The following is a 13,264-nucleotide window of genomic DNA, read 5'->3' as shown; positions in this document are numbered from 1 at the left end:
AGCAGCCTAGAGCTCCGACCAAGCGCGGGTCCCTATTCCTCAGGGTGGAAACCCGCTTCCAGGAATTTTATTAGCCCAAACGGTTGAGAGCTGGAAATCTTGCCCGGCCTCCCCAGTTTGGGCGGAGAAATTCAGTAGCAGAGCCAGATTTGCTCACTCCCCCGGGAGCACTCTCACATTACTCCACACTCGTGTGCACATCCCTTACTCCAGCAGCAGTACGCAGGCCACTGCCATCAGCCGTGTCCAGGTGCCTGGGACACACTAGGCCAGTTTCTCTCCCTTCCCCGTGATACCTTCTAGCTCAGAATGGCCCCACCCGAAGCAGAAAGAAACCTTGGGAAGTCCAAGCCCGTGTTCTGGGAATGTGTATAAAGTGTTCAGAACTTAACGGAAATCCAAATCATCGACCGTGAACCCTAATCCCATCTCTAGACTCTGCAGGCTCTCTCCTAAATGGATACCCTGGGCGCACCAGCCTGGCACACAGGGCAGTCACTTAGTAAGAGTTAATCATTGGAGAAATCAAAGGAGACAGAGGGAGAGTCTCCAAAATGTGCAAAGGGAAAGTACTCTGCAAGCAGAGGCCTGCCTGTAGCACCCAGGCTCCCAGTAGATCCTCCAACTGTTTTACATCCACACATTTGGCAAACAGGCCCAGCGCCTGCCTCCTGCAAGGGCTCGCTCAGCACAGAGAGCCAGACCCTGCCCCCAAGAGCTTACAGTCTGGGAGAGAAGCCACGGTGTGACCTGGGTGAATGGGACTGACAGACGGTAGCTACGGGCCCCTGCTTGCTGGAATACCTGATCTGGCTGGAGGAGACTGCAGTGGCGGTCTAGTGGAGGGATGCAGTGTTAAGGCCCGGAAGAGAGAGGCACCGGGGACCCTTAGGTGCCCCGTCATGCAGGGCTTCTTGGGACCCAGCAAAGGTTCTTGAAAAAAGGGGGTTACAGAAGCCAGTGTTGGGCTTTAGAGACAACCCGTCTGGCCCCAGGCTATTTGGGAAGCAGAAAGGAGGGGATTACACCAACACTGGCAAGAGGTACTAAGGGCAGGAACAGTGCAGAGCAGAGCAGTGGACAAGAGAAACATCACAGAACACAGTGTGGCTGTGAGGAAACAGGAAAGGGAGGACTCACAGTGGATGCCAAGGAGCTGAAGGGCACCAGCGAGGACCAGACACTGGCATTCAGAGGCCGGGGAGGCCCAAAGTTGAGTCTGGAGCACGTGTGGTTTATGTAGGGACAAATGTCCAATGGGAAGTGGTCACGCAGGCCAAGAACTCAGGAGGTGGCGTCACAGGAAGTAAGAAAAGAAACTATCAGAGGAGCTGAGCACAGAGGAAGTGGACAGAAGGTGAAAGAGAAGTGGGGTGAGGTTAGCACTTTGGGGACCCAACTGTCAGGGGGAGAAAGAGAGCTGAGGGGGCTAGGCTGTGACTCCAGGGTGACAATCAAGCACAAGCCGGGGCTGGTTTTCCTGAGTTTGGGTCCCGACTCTGACCCTGACTTCAGAACCTTGGGCTGGTTACTGACATGTCTAAGCCTTGATTTCTTCATCTGTAAAATAGGGATCATAATTTGTAAATTCCTTCCAAGAACTGGGAGCAGGTGTGGCTCGTAAAGGCCCTTACCATGTGCACACAGCAAATGCTATAAATGTTGGCTATTCTCATTATCACCAATGGGAGGAAACCAAAGTACAGAACCACAAGTTCAAAGAAAGCTCTTAGCATCCTCTCTACCTTTCCAATACCAACTAAGAGAGCAAGCAGGGGACAGGAGGGGGACAGCACCTTTTATGTTAGAAACCATTCCTGTGCAGCCAGAGTCAAGAAGCCCTGATCCCTCGGGGCGCCTGGGTGGTTCAGTGGGTTAAGCGTCTGACTTTGGCTCAGGTCATGATCTCACAGTTCGTGGGTTCGAGCCCCATGTTGGGCTCTGTGCTGACAGCTGGGAGATTGGCGTCTGCTTCGGATTCTGTGTCTCCCTCTCTCTCTGCCCCTTCCCCTGCTCACGCTGTCTCTCTTAAAAATAGTCATTAAAAAAAATTTAAAAAAAAAGAAGCCCTGATCCCTCTGCTCAAACCCCAAAATTTTTGAGCAGGTGCATCAAAGCCAGAGCTGAAGATCATGAGCAAAATGGTAGAAACACCCCCCGACGTTTTGGTCATCAGATTTCAGAACCCTGGCTTCTCGGTTTACTCGCTGCGTGACCTTGGACAAGTCACTTGGCCTCTCTGAGCCTGAGCTATTAAATAGAATAACGGCTATAAATCACTCAGCATGTTTCTAGTGCCCACCAGGCCCTCAGTAAATATTTGTTTCTGTCTCTTCCTCTCGAGAACCCGAGTTTCCTGGCTCTTTCCAGCTCACGGTTGGTTGGGATCCTGTTACTCTGTGGCGGGCTCCACCGGAAGAGATTGTGACCAAAGGCTCTGTGTTTCCAGAGCCCCAACGCCTCCTCTGACCTTAGCAATCACCAACCATAGAGCAGAGGTGCTCAAATTTCAGGGTGCCCAGGGCTACCCAGGGCTCTGGCTGAAATGCAAGCTCTCATTCAGTAGGTGATGCTGGTGCTCTAAGTCCTCTGTGTAGAAGAGCCCCACAGTAGCTGGTCCGCCTCTCTGCTGACTCATGAGCTCCCCCAGGCTGGTCTCTTTATCTTACCCATCTCTGTGTCCCCTCCACGCTCTCTGCTCACTAAATGGATGGTGAAAACATAAACCATGGAGAAAACCATTTTCCAGCTAAGCAAATACAGACAGGGAATTTTGTCTATGGGTGCCAGCCCTCCTGGTTCATTCCAGAATTGCCCTCCTTGGCCAACATGAGGACAGCGTGGTAGAAGGGGCCTGGGACCTGGAGTCCTGGATCTGAATCTTGCTTTTCGGTCACCAGCGGGTGGCCCTGGGCAAGTTACCAAGCTCTCACCCGTAAGATGAGGGTGTTTAATACCCAACCACAGTAGAGCCCCCAACGATGGCTAAAACGTGCTGTATAAACTGTAAAGTGTTCCAGGCAAGGTATCTTTACCCCAGCAAGTTTTTTGAGGGCAAGAGCCACTTTTCACTCCCCTAGAGCCTGAAGGGTGCTTGTGATGGGCTGGGTGGGGGGGGACACAGCAGGGATCAGGTTGGAGATGGGGGCTGCGGCAGGTGGGTCTGGGGTCCCCACTCTGGCAGGGATGCTGGCCTAACCAGAAGGAAGGCAGAGAATTCACAGTCCTCTCACGGGCATGGGGCAGGGCTCCTGACTGAGGGTGTAGGAGACAAAGGACCAGGAGGGCACTCAGGGGCTGTTAGGAAAAAGCATCAAGTAATTAAAGATGCCACCTGATGCCCACAGCTGAGTTTAACCCAGGCGAGGGCTTCCCTGCTGACGTTAACCAGTCATTTTCTACCCTCACCTACAGCTGGCTCAGCACTAACACAGGCATCTGAGGACACAGGTGAGAGCAAGACACAATCATGGGGCGCCTGGGTGGCTCAGTTGGTTAAGTGTCCAACTCTTGATTTCAGCTCAGGTGATGATCTCACGGTTCACGAGATCGAGCCCCGAGTTGGGCTCGGTCGGCACATAGCCTGCTTGGGATTCTTTCTCTCTCCCTCTCCCTGTACCCCTCCCCAGCTTGCGTGCTCTCTCAAAATAAATAAATAAACTTAAAAAAAAAAAAGACACAGTCTTGTCCTCATGAAGCTCCTAGTTGACCGAGGGCAACAGAGATAGTGACAGGACAGGGTAACAGGTGCTACGGGTTGAGAGGCGGGAGTGGCCAATTCTGCTTTTCAGCCAGTTAGCCTCATCTGCGCTCATCTCCAGACGTGTCCTTTGCCATTCCCCATTTCTAGAATGCCCACCTCCCCTCCTCTCCACCCAGCAAGCACTATCTCATGCTGAATGGCGGTTAGGTCCTGGTGAGGGCTCCCAACCCCTCTCCACACCCACGCCAGCCTGTACTTTCCGCATGTGCTCTCGGTAATTATCACATTACCTAGGAACACTTCTGCCCCCCTTCTGAAGAGTTAATCACAGCCTGCACCATTACTTAACATTTGTGCTTCCTTCGGTCTCCCCAGATTACAGCAAGAATCACTGAAATTGTGTCCCAAAGTTTACAAAAATGCCTTCACGCCTCTTATTTAATTTAACCCCCACAATACACCTGTAAGGTAAGTATCATCTTTATTTTATAGTAAGGGAAACTTAGAAAGGTCTGCCCGAGGTCCTATAGCCTATCCAAGTGCCTGGCTATGAAACTCAAACCTCTTACACTCCAATGCCACCGTTCTACCCAGAGGCACTGGGTGCCACTGTTGCCTCAGAGGCAACACAGCGCAGTGGTTAAAGGCTGGGACCACTTCCAGCCGTGTGACCTTGGGCAGGTGACTTAACCTCTCTGTGCCTCAATTTCCTCATGGAAAATGGGGCTGATGCCCACCTCATGGGTCCTTGTTGAGCTTAAAGAAGGCAATACAGCAAAGTACTTAGAACGGTGGCAAACACGATAATTAGCTACAATTATCACTACACCTTGGCTGATTCTCCTGGTCTCTCAACTCATTAAAAGTATTTTCTAGCTCATTTTTATATCTCATAATACATTGGATACAGTTGAAGTCATTAAACAAAATGAGCTTTTGCAGATTGATTAATGCCAAGTTTTAGGACTGTTCTCTTTTCTTTGCTTTCATTACCCCCTCCCCCCCTTACGGTTTCAATAACAGAGAAACTCTCTTTTCCTGCCCCAGCCTACCTCCTCACTCTCCCCCCCCCCACCCCCAAAACAAGGCACTCGGTCAGGTGTGGCCAATCGCAAGGGTTCCACATATAAAAAACCTGCAAACATTTACCTAGAGTCTCCTTTGTTGGGTGGTCCCTGGATGGCGAGGGGACATGCCAGTCCTGGGCAGAAGGAAGCTTTTGCAAATCTAATTTCCATCACTATAATGGGTCAAAGTTTTACGTGTCTTCCTCTAGTGCTCCAGTTTTTACTGATTTGAGACTCCAGACGGAATGGGTTATCATAAAAGAACACCTATTTCTTTTCCTTTCCCATTAAAAAAAAAAAGACGACGATTCACACTGCTTCCTGGAGCAAGAAGCCTCAGGATCAGGCAGCTCGTTGAGGCAGGAACACACACAGTGGACAAGCAGACGGAAAGATTCTTTCCTTCCAAGGGGGCCAGTCCACAGAGCCAGAAACCCAAACCCAGCTGGTCCCTGGGAGGCAGCAGGGAACTGCCATCTCTCCCATCACGCCTGGGGTAGGATGACCCAGGAAGGGGACACTCCCTACTTTACGCCACCCAGACACACGTGCAAAGGGCCAGAGGCAACTGGAAAGAGAAGATGAAGTTCCCAGGGGGTGAAAAGCTTTCTTCTTTGCAAGCTTCCATACACAGAATACACAGTCAGGTCCTCACAATCTTTCTATCTAAAACCCCAAAGGCCTTCCTTCACATTGTACTGTGTTTGGCAGTGGGGGTGAGGCAGAACACAGCAGGGGAACCAGCCTCTGGCTGTGGAGGCCCAGCTGGATCTTCAAAGGTTCTACCCTGAGCGCGAGAGTGAAGCACAAATCTGCCCATACAACTTTGGCACGGGGATTAAAAGAAGTGCTGTGCCCTTTGAAATGGATTTTGCATACAAACGAGTTGATGAACACCAGAAACATGTCCGCTTTATTCAGTCAAATCAATACACCAGGCATTCAAACTCCGAGGTAGAAATGGATTGTGGCTTTTTGTTGATGACACTGGGGAATTTTGGCCCCCAGCCCTGCTCAGGCTGGACAAATAGGGCAGTCTGCCTATTAGCTGTCAGGCACATCTTGGGGGATGAAACCAAAATCCCAAGTCAGGGCTCTGGGCATCACTGGGCAGCTCATCCTGACCAGCAGCGGGCTGTCCGGCCAAAGGCCGGCCCCTGGCCCCTGGCCCCTGGCCGGCCCTCTCTTCCAGCCCCCATTTTCCAAGCTCGGCCACACGTCGCATTTCCTACATTCCTTCTCGCCGCTCAGACCCCTGCAGCCTGGCCCTCGGAGGCCGACAGCTGGGGGTGGCGTGAGCCAAGCAAGAGGCACTAGGAAGGGGGTGCTGGGTGGGGGGGGATGTCAGTGCAACCCAGAAGCGATGGAGAGGGGAGGAAAGGGCTCCCCGCTTCTCATCCCAGTCCAGCGCTCCGCTCTCCGCCGCCACACTTGAGTGGCCCCCCAATGCGCTTCCCCTGCTGAGAGGGCACCCCTTCCATTCGGTCCTTCTTCCGTTCCTTCGGCTCTCACCGTCCCTGTGACCCCTGCCCTGCCCCACGGGTCGTGCCAGCTCCTCGGAGCCGCCCTGCCCTTCTCCCCAGGCCAGCTGGGATGCCTCCGGGTCCCCGACCTCCCCAGGATCGCCTCGACCTGAGCACCCAGATGCTCCCTCTCGCGGCCCCCTTGCCCCGTCCTCCCTGGGCCTGAAGACCTCTGCCCCCTTCAAAGCCCCTCCCGGGCACTGCGTCTCTCGGGATGCCCAAGCCACGCATGCCCCGGGGTCCCCCGCTCCTCACCTGAGTCCGCTCGAAGCTCTCCCGTTCGGCCGCCTCGATCCCCGCGCCCACCCCGCGCCGGCTCAGCACCTTGGGCAGCGGGTTGGGCACCTGCTTCATGGAGCTAGCCATCCGGTCCATGTCGCCGCGCGGAGCCGAGTCAGGGGCCCTCGGCCGCCCCGGGATCCCCACGGCGCCGCCCGCCCCGCCCTACCCGCTGGGATCCGGCGCTAACGGGACGGCTTCCGCCTCCTATTGGCTGGGAGCGCTGCTACTCTCCCGCGGCCCCGCCCCACCCAGAGGCTTCCCCGCCCGCCCCCGCCCCCTCTGGAGCCCCACCGCGCGCCCCGCCCCTCTGGGGCTCTCCGGACCGCGAGGCGCGCCGTGACCGGCCCGGACGCCTGTCCGTCACCGGTTCCAGCCGCCCCCGGAGGGGGCGGGGCGGGGGGCGGGGCCCGGGCCGGGGCTGCCCTGACCTGCCCTCGCCCGCCCCTCCCCCGACGCCCGGCGCGCCGCTTTCCCCGCCTGTTCCCCGCGAGCCGCGCTCTCCTCGGCCGCGGGCGCTGCCAGGTTCCCGGCGTGGTGGGCGGGGGTCACGCGGGCTGGAGCGCCGGGCCTCCCGCAGGGAATCCAGGCCGCCTGGGAATAGCCTTGTTTACGCCGCTCGGGCGGGACGGGAGAGCGCGGGATGGACGGGCTCGGCGGCCGCAGCCCGGGGAAGCGCTGCCCCAGGCCAGGTCCCCGCTGGAAGGGCCAACGTTGGCCAGACCTGGCGGCCGGAGTGGCGGCCCCCACCCTGCTCCCTCTGCTTCCTCCCGCGTCCTGACCCTGCCCTGCAGCCCTGCCCATCCCCTTTGTAACGATCGCCGATCGCCGACCCGAGGGCGCTGGGTGGGACAGTGGGACACCTATCCAAACCTCTCCGGGTCTGGAGCCGGCCAGAACAAACTTGTTGGTAGAAACCCCTGCTTCTGTTTGTGTTTATATGCGGCTCGGGGCCACCCCTCCCATCCTGTTCGGTGTCAGCCAGGGTGCCGAGAGGCAGAGGGAAGCGTGATCTTTAGCGGAGTTGCTGAAGAAAGAAGTTTCCCGTTAAATGCTAATGTTGATGTTTTAAAGACAAATGTTTTAAAACTGGAGGGGACGAAAAGTATTAATTTTTTTTTAACTAAGAGCTTTTGATAATAATTCACACATTCAATAGAGAAGTGAATGAGGGGGTGGGCCTTTACAGGCACTAGGGAAGGCTTTTGCTCAGACCTGTGCTTTCGGGGGACTGCTACTGTGTGGACCAGATTATGGGGGCGAGGAGGAAGGGAGGGAACCAACAGGGAGACTCCAGCAGTAGGTGAGAAACATTGAGGGCCTACAAAGGAATGAGGAATGTCCTGTGGGATGTTTTAAGGATATGCCTGGATGCCTGGAGTGGGGAGAGGGAGGAGGCAGTGGTGGGGCCAGAATCCCCCTATAAGGAGGGATTTCAGGGTGGCCATGAGATGCAGGGGTAATTGCCTTGAGGCTATATTTGCATAACACACTGGTTTCACCTTTTGGGGGGTAGTGGCTCCCTTTGGGTTTCTCTGAGGCAGAAGTGAGCTGTCGCCTAGTTTTCAAGGCTTTGTGTCTGGGAAGGCAGAGGATATCAAATGCACAGTGTGGGCGCTGGCTGAAGAAGAGGCCGATGTCTTCAATTCTGGGCAGAGCAATGTCAGCACAGGCCAAAGGGCCGGTGATGGGTGGAAACACAGGAACCTGGGGAGAAAGAATCAGAGAAACAGAAGGGGAGCCAAGGCCAAGGTGGGAGGACCTGAGGGAGGTGTATCAGCAAACCGTGGGCTCTGGGGATGTAAAGACAGTAGATGAGGGCCGTGTTTGGGGGCTGTGAAGACGTCTGGGTCAGAGCTGCAGTGGGGAAGGGATTACACACTGGAAGGGCTAATTGAATTGAAGAAGGAACACATACAAAGGTGTGAGCTAGAAGCTGAGGATCAACCAGGGAGGATGAAGAACCCAGGGATTAGAACAGTGGGAAGCTGTTATCAGCCTTAGACCCAAAGGGACATGGGCAAGGGAGCTGTACCCCAACCAACTGGGGGCTCCAGTCTTGGGAAGGGAGGCATCTGACCAGAGCTGTGGCCTCACGTAAAAAAAAAAACAATCATTGGGAGACACTAGTCTCTAGCTCTCCTATCTCTAATTTACTACTGGCGCCTTCCACTGGCCAAGCCTAGCAGAGAAGAGGGGTAGGGGGCAGGGAGGATGCATCGCTACTGCCTCCGCCCCTCCTTCTATATACGGAGCAGAGTGGAGAAGATTCAAGGCTGGATCTGGCCCAGCACAGGGGCTCCCAGGAGTATGGCTACCAGGAAAACAGACAAGATTGAGAGTTAATGTAACCTCTGCGTGCCCATTCTTAGCCCGCACCCGCCTCACACTCTGGATCCAGCTAGAGTGATTTATGACCCTTTGCCCAGAGTTTACTGCTTCGATAAACAAGGGCCCTTTAAACGGGGATTAAGGGCTCAACCTACTTCTTATTAGGATAAACCAGAGTAGGAATCAGGAATTTGTGGTTTGGAGGCACCCTGTGGAGAAAGACTCAGGCGAGTTAACCTTCGTCTGGAACTTAGAGTGAGTTAAAAATAAGGATTTCTCTTTGCCAAGAATTGAGGGAAGCCCTCCCCCAGGATGTAAACTGCAGGACCCTGCTGGCTTCCTTCAGCTCTTACCAGCTGAATATATGAATATAAGAGCCATTTGTATGGCAGTCTTCCCCTGATCCGCATTTTCACTTTCCGTGGTCTCAGTTCCCACGATCCGAAATATTAAATGGAAAATTCCAGAAATAAACACTTTGTAAGATTGAAATTGCGCACCATTCTGAGTAGTGATGGAATCTCGCGTGTCCCGCTCCGTCTTGTCCAGGATGTGATTCATCGTTTTGTCCAGCGGATCCATGCCGTATTCGGTACCCGCCTATTAGTCACTGTCACAGTGGTTGTGTTCAAATAACCCTTATTTTACTTAATAATGGCCCCAGAGCACAAGAGCAGTGATGCTGGTAATTGGATATGCCAAAGAGTAGCTGTGAAGGTGGAAGTTCTCTTCTAAGGAAAGATAAAAATTGTATGCTGAAATTGCGAAGATCTACATTAAGAACGCATCCTGTATGTATCTGTGAAACTAAAGAAGGAAAAAGAAATTCTAGGGCTAGTTTGACTGTTGTTAATCTGTTACTAGGCCTAATTTATAAACTAAACTTTATCATAGACATGTAGGTATAGGAAAAACATAGTATCTATAGGGTTCATAACTACTGGTGGTTTTAGGCATCCACTGGGTACCTTGGAACTATCCTCTGTGGATAAAGGGGGACCACTTATCCAGATTCCTGGTTTCTGGACATGGAAACCTAATCTCTGGGAAAGCCACAGGGGGATAAGTGTCTTATTACCTGTCTCTCCATAACAGGTGAAATTGGTCCCTCCCCACACCTAGTTTGGATCTGATTGAGTATCTGGTATGAGGATATAATAGCTGGCCACATTATTCCTACCAGTTCCTGGAGCCCAAATACACGTTTTAATAATTTTAATAAGATATGATTAACATATGGGGTGCCTGAGTGGCTCAGTGGGTTGAGCGTCTGACTCTTGATTTCGGCTCAGGTCATGAGCTTATGTTTCGTGAGTTGGAGCCCCGTGTCAGGCTTTGCGCTGACAGCATGAAGCCTGCTTGGGATTGTCTCTCTGCCCTTCCCCTGCTTGTGCTCTCTCTCTCTCTCTCTCTCTCTCAAAATAAATAAACTTTTAAAATTTTTATTAAAAAAGACCTAATTAGATACATTAAATTGCATATATTTAGGGGCGACTGGGTGGATCAGTCACTTAAGTGTCTGACGTCAGCTCAGGTCATGATCTCACAGTTCATGAATTTAAGCCCTGCATGGGGCTCTGTGCTGACAGCTTAGAGCCTGGAGCCTGCTTCAGATTCTGTGTCTCCCTTTCTTTCTCTCTCTGCCCCTCCCCTGCTCACACTTTGCTCTGTCTCTCTCTCTGACTCTCAAATAAAAATAAACGTTAAAAAAATAAAAAAATAAATAAAAACTATTAAAAATGTTTTTAATTGTATATATTTAAGACCTACAATTTAATGAGTTTTGATACATGAAACCATCACCACAATCAAGACAGGGAACGTATCTATCAAGCCCAAAGATTTCCTCAGGTCCCTTTGTAATTCATCCCTACCTCCTCCCAAAATCCTGTGTCTAAGCAATTGCTGATCTGCTTTCTGCCACTAAAAATCAACTGCATTTTCTAGAATTTTAATTAAATGGAATCATACAAGATGTATTCTTTCTCTTTTTGTCACTAAGAATAGTTATTTTGAAACATATATGTTATTACATGTATCAATAGTTTGCTCCTTTTTATTGCTGAGTATTATTCCAGTGTACAAATAGTCCATAATTTGTTTATCCAGTAATCTACTGATGGAAATTTGGATCCTTTCTAGTTTTTGACTATTACCAAAAAAATGAAAAAAAAAAAAGCTGCTATGAGCAGTCATGTACAAGTCTTTGTATGAACATTTGCTTTCATTTCTCCTGGGTAAATACTTCGGATTGTTATGTCTGGGTTGTATGGTAGATGTATGTTTAACTTTTTAAGAAACTGCCTCATCATTTTCCAAAATGCTTGTAACACTTTACATTCCCACCATCAGTGTGCAAGGGTTCTGGTTGCCTCACATCCTTGTCAACACTTGATATGGTCAGTGTTTTTAAAATTAGCCATGCATATGGTAGTATCTCACTGGTGTTTAAATTTGCATTTCCCTAATAACTAATGAAGTTAAGTGTCTCTTCAGACACTTATTTGACATCTGTATATTCTTCCTGGTAAGGTGATTGTTTAAATCTTTTGCCCATTAAAAAAAAAAAAACACGTTTTATTGAAATAAGAATAGATTTAGAAAAAAATTGCAAGGGAATATAGGGAGTGTCCACATACCCTCCACCTAGCGTCCTACACAGCTTGATGCTAATGTCTTACATAACCATGGTACAATTAATAAAAATAAGAAATTAGCATTGCTACAATACTACTAATTAAATTACAGACTTTATTTGGATTTCACCACTACTAATGTCCTTATTCTGCTCTAGGATCCATCTAGGATTTTCTATTGTCTTTAATTTTTATGTTTCCTTAGCCTCCTCCAGCCTGTGACAACTCCTCAGTCTTTTCTTGTGCTTTATGAATCTAACATTTTTGAATAGTACTGACCTGATATTGTGTAGGCTCCCCCTCAATCTGGGCTTACCTGACATTTTCTCATGATTTGATTGACGTTATGAATTTCTGGTAAAAATACCCCAGAGGCCGGGGTGTCTTGGGTGGCTCAGTCGGTTACGTGTCCGACTTTGGCTCAGGTCATGATCTCATGGTTCATGAGCTGGAGCCCCACCATCTGGCTCTGTGTTGACAGTATGGAGCCTGCTTCGGATCCTCTGTCCCCTTCTTTCTCTGCCCCTCCCTTGCTCATGCTCTCTTTCTCTCAAAAATAAATAAAAACATTTTTTAAAGTGTTTAAAAAAAATACCCCTAAGAGGTGATGTGCCCTTCTCAGCACATTCTATCAGGGGTACATACTGTTGATATGTCTTACCTTTTTAAAAAAATTTTTAATGTTTATTTATTTTTGAAAGAGAGAGACACAGAGTGTGAGCCGGGGAGGGGCAGAGAGAGAGGGAGACGCAGCATCTGAAGCAGGCTCTGAGCTGTCAGCACAAAGCCCAACACAGGGCTCAAACCCATGAACCATGAGATGACCTGAGCCAAAGTTGGATGCTTAGCCAACTGAGTCACCCAGGCGCCCCTGAGATGTCTTATTACTGACTATGTCCATCTCAATCACTTGGTTAAGGTGTTATCTACCATGCTTCTCCACTGTAAAGTTACTATTTTTCCCTTTGTAATTGATCCACATTTGGGGGAGATACTTTGAGGCTATGCAAATATCATGTTTCTCCTTAAATTTGGGAGGCTGTCTTCTTGTTGAGTGAATAGGTAAGTTTAGCAAGGCTGCAAGAATCAGAGCCAATATACAAAATTCAGTTGTTTTTTCTGTACATCGGCAATTAACAATCAGAAATTGAAATTTAAAAATGGTACCGGATACAGTGGTATCGAAAATAGGAAGTACTTAGGGGCACCTGGTTGGCTCAGTTGGTGGAGCATGTGACTCTTGATCTCGGGGTTGTGAGTTGGAGCCCCATGGGGGGCATAGAGATTACTTAAGGATAAATTTGACCAAAGATGTGAAAGACACATACACTGGAAACTATAAAACACTGCTGAGAAAAAGCAAAGACTTGGGTAATGAAGTGATATACCATGTCCATGGACCTAAACTTCGATTTCGTTAAGATGCCAGTTCTTCTGTGGATTGAATCTGTAGATTCAACGCAGTTCTGATCAAATTTCCAGCAAGCTTTTTGTAAAAACTGTTAACAATGACTCTAAACATTTTTATAGAAAGGTAAAGGACCTAGAATATCTAAAACAACTCTGAAAGAAAAAGAACACATGTCAAGGATTTACGTTACATGATCAAGACCTATTATAAGCCTACAGTAATCAAAACAGTGTTGTATTGGTGAAAAGGCAGACATGTCAATCAATAGAACAGATTAGAGAGTCCAGACATAGGTCCATGCACACATGGTCAGT

The 13,264-nt window shown here is 50.1% G+C and overlaps 1 protein-coding gene across 1 annotated transcript in view; it reads right to left on the bottom strand.

Annotated features, from left to right (window-relative positions):
* The window catches only part of HIP1 (huntingtin interacting protein 1), a 151,379-nt gene extending 144,647 nt beyond the window's left edge, over nucleotides 1-6,732 (bottom strand). Inside the window, exon 1 of the mRNA XM_047838725.1 lies at nucleotides 6,549-6,732. Coding sequence (XP_047694681.1) covers nucleotides 6,549-6,668 — 120 coding nt within the window. The 5' untranslated portion in view covers nucleotides 6,669-6,732. The remainder of the gene's footprint in view (nucleotides 1-6,548) is intronic.
* Nucleotides 6,733-13,264: the final 6,532 nt, after the last annotated feature.

The sequence above is a fragment of the Prionailurus viverrinus genome, chromosome E3, assembly GCF_022837055.1.
Source record: "Prionailurus viverrinus isolate Anna chromosome E3, UM_Priviv_1.0, whole genome shotgun sequence".
In the NCBI taxonomy this organism is placed as follows: Eukaryota; Metazoa; Chordata; class Mammalia; order Carnivora; family Felidae; genus Prionailurus; species Prionailurus viverrinus.
Note: the sequence above shows the minus strand (reverse complement) of the source record. Positions and strands in the feature narration are given on the sequence as shown.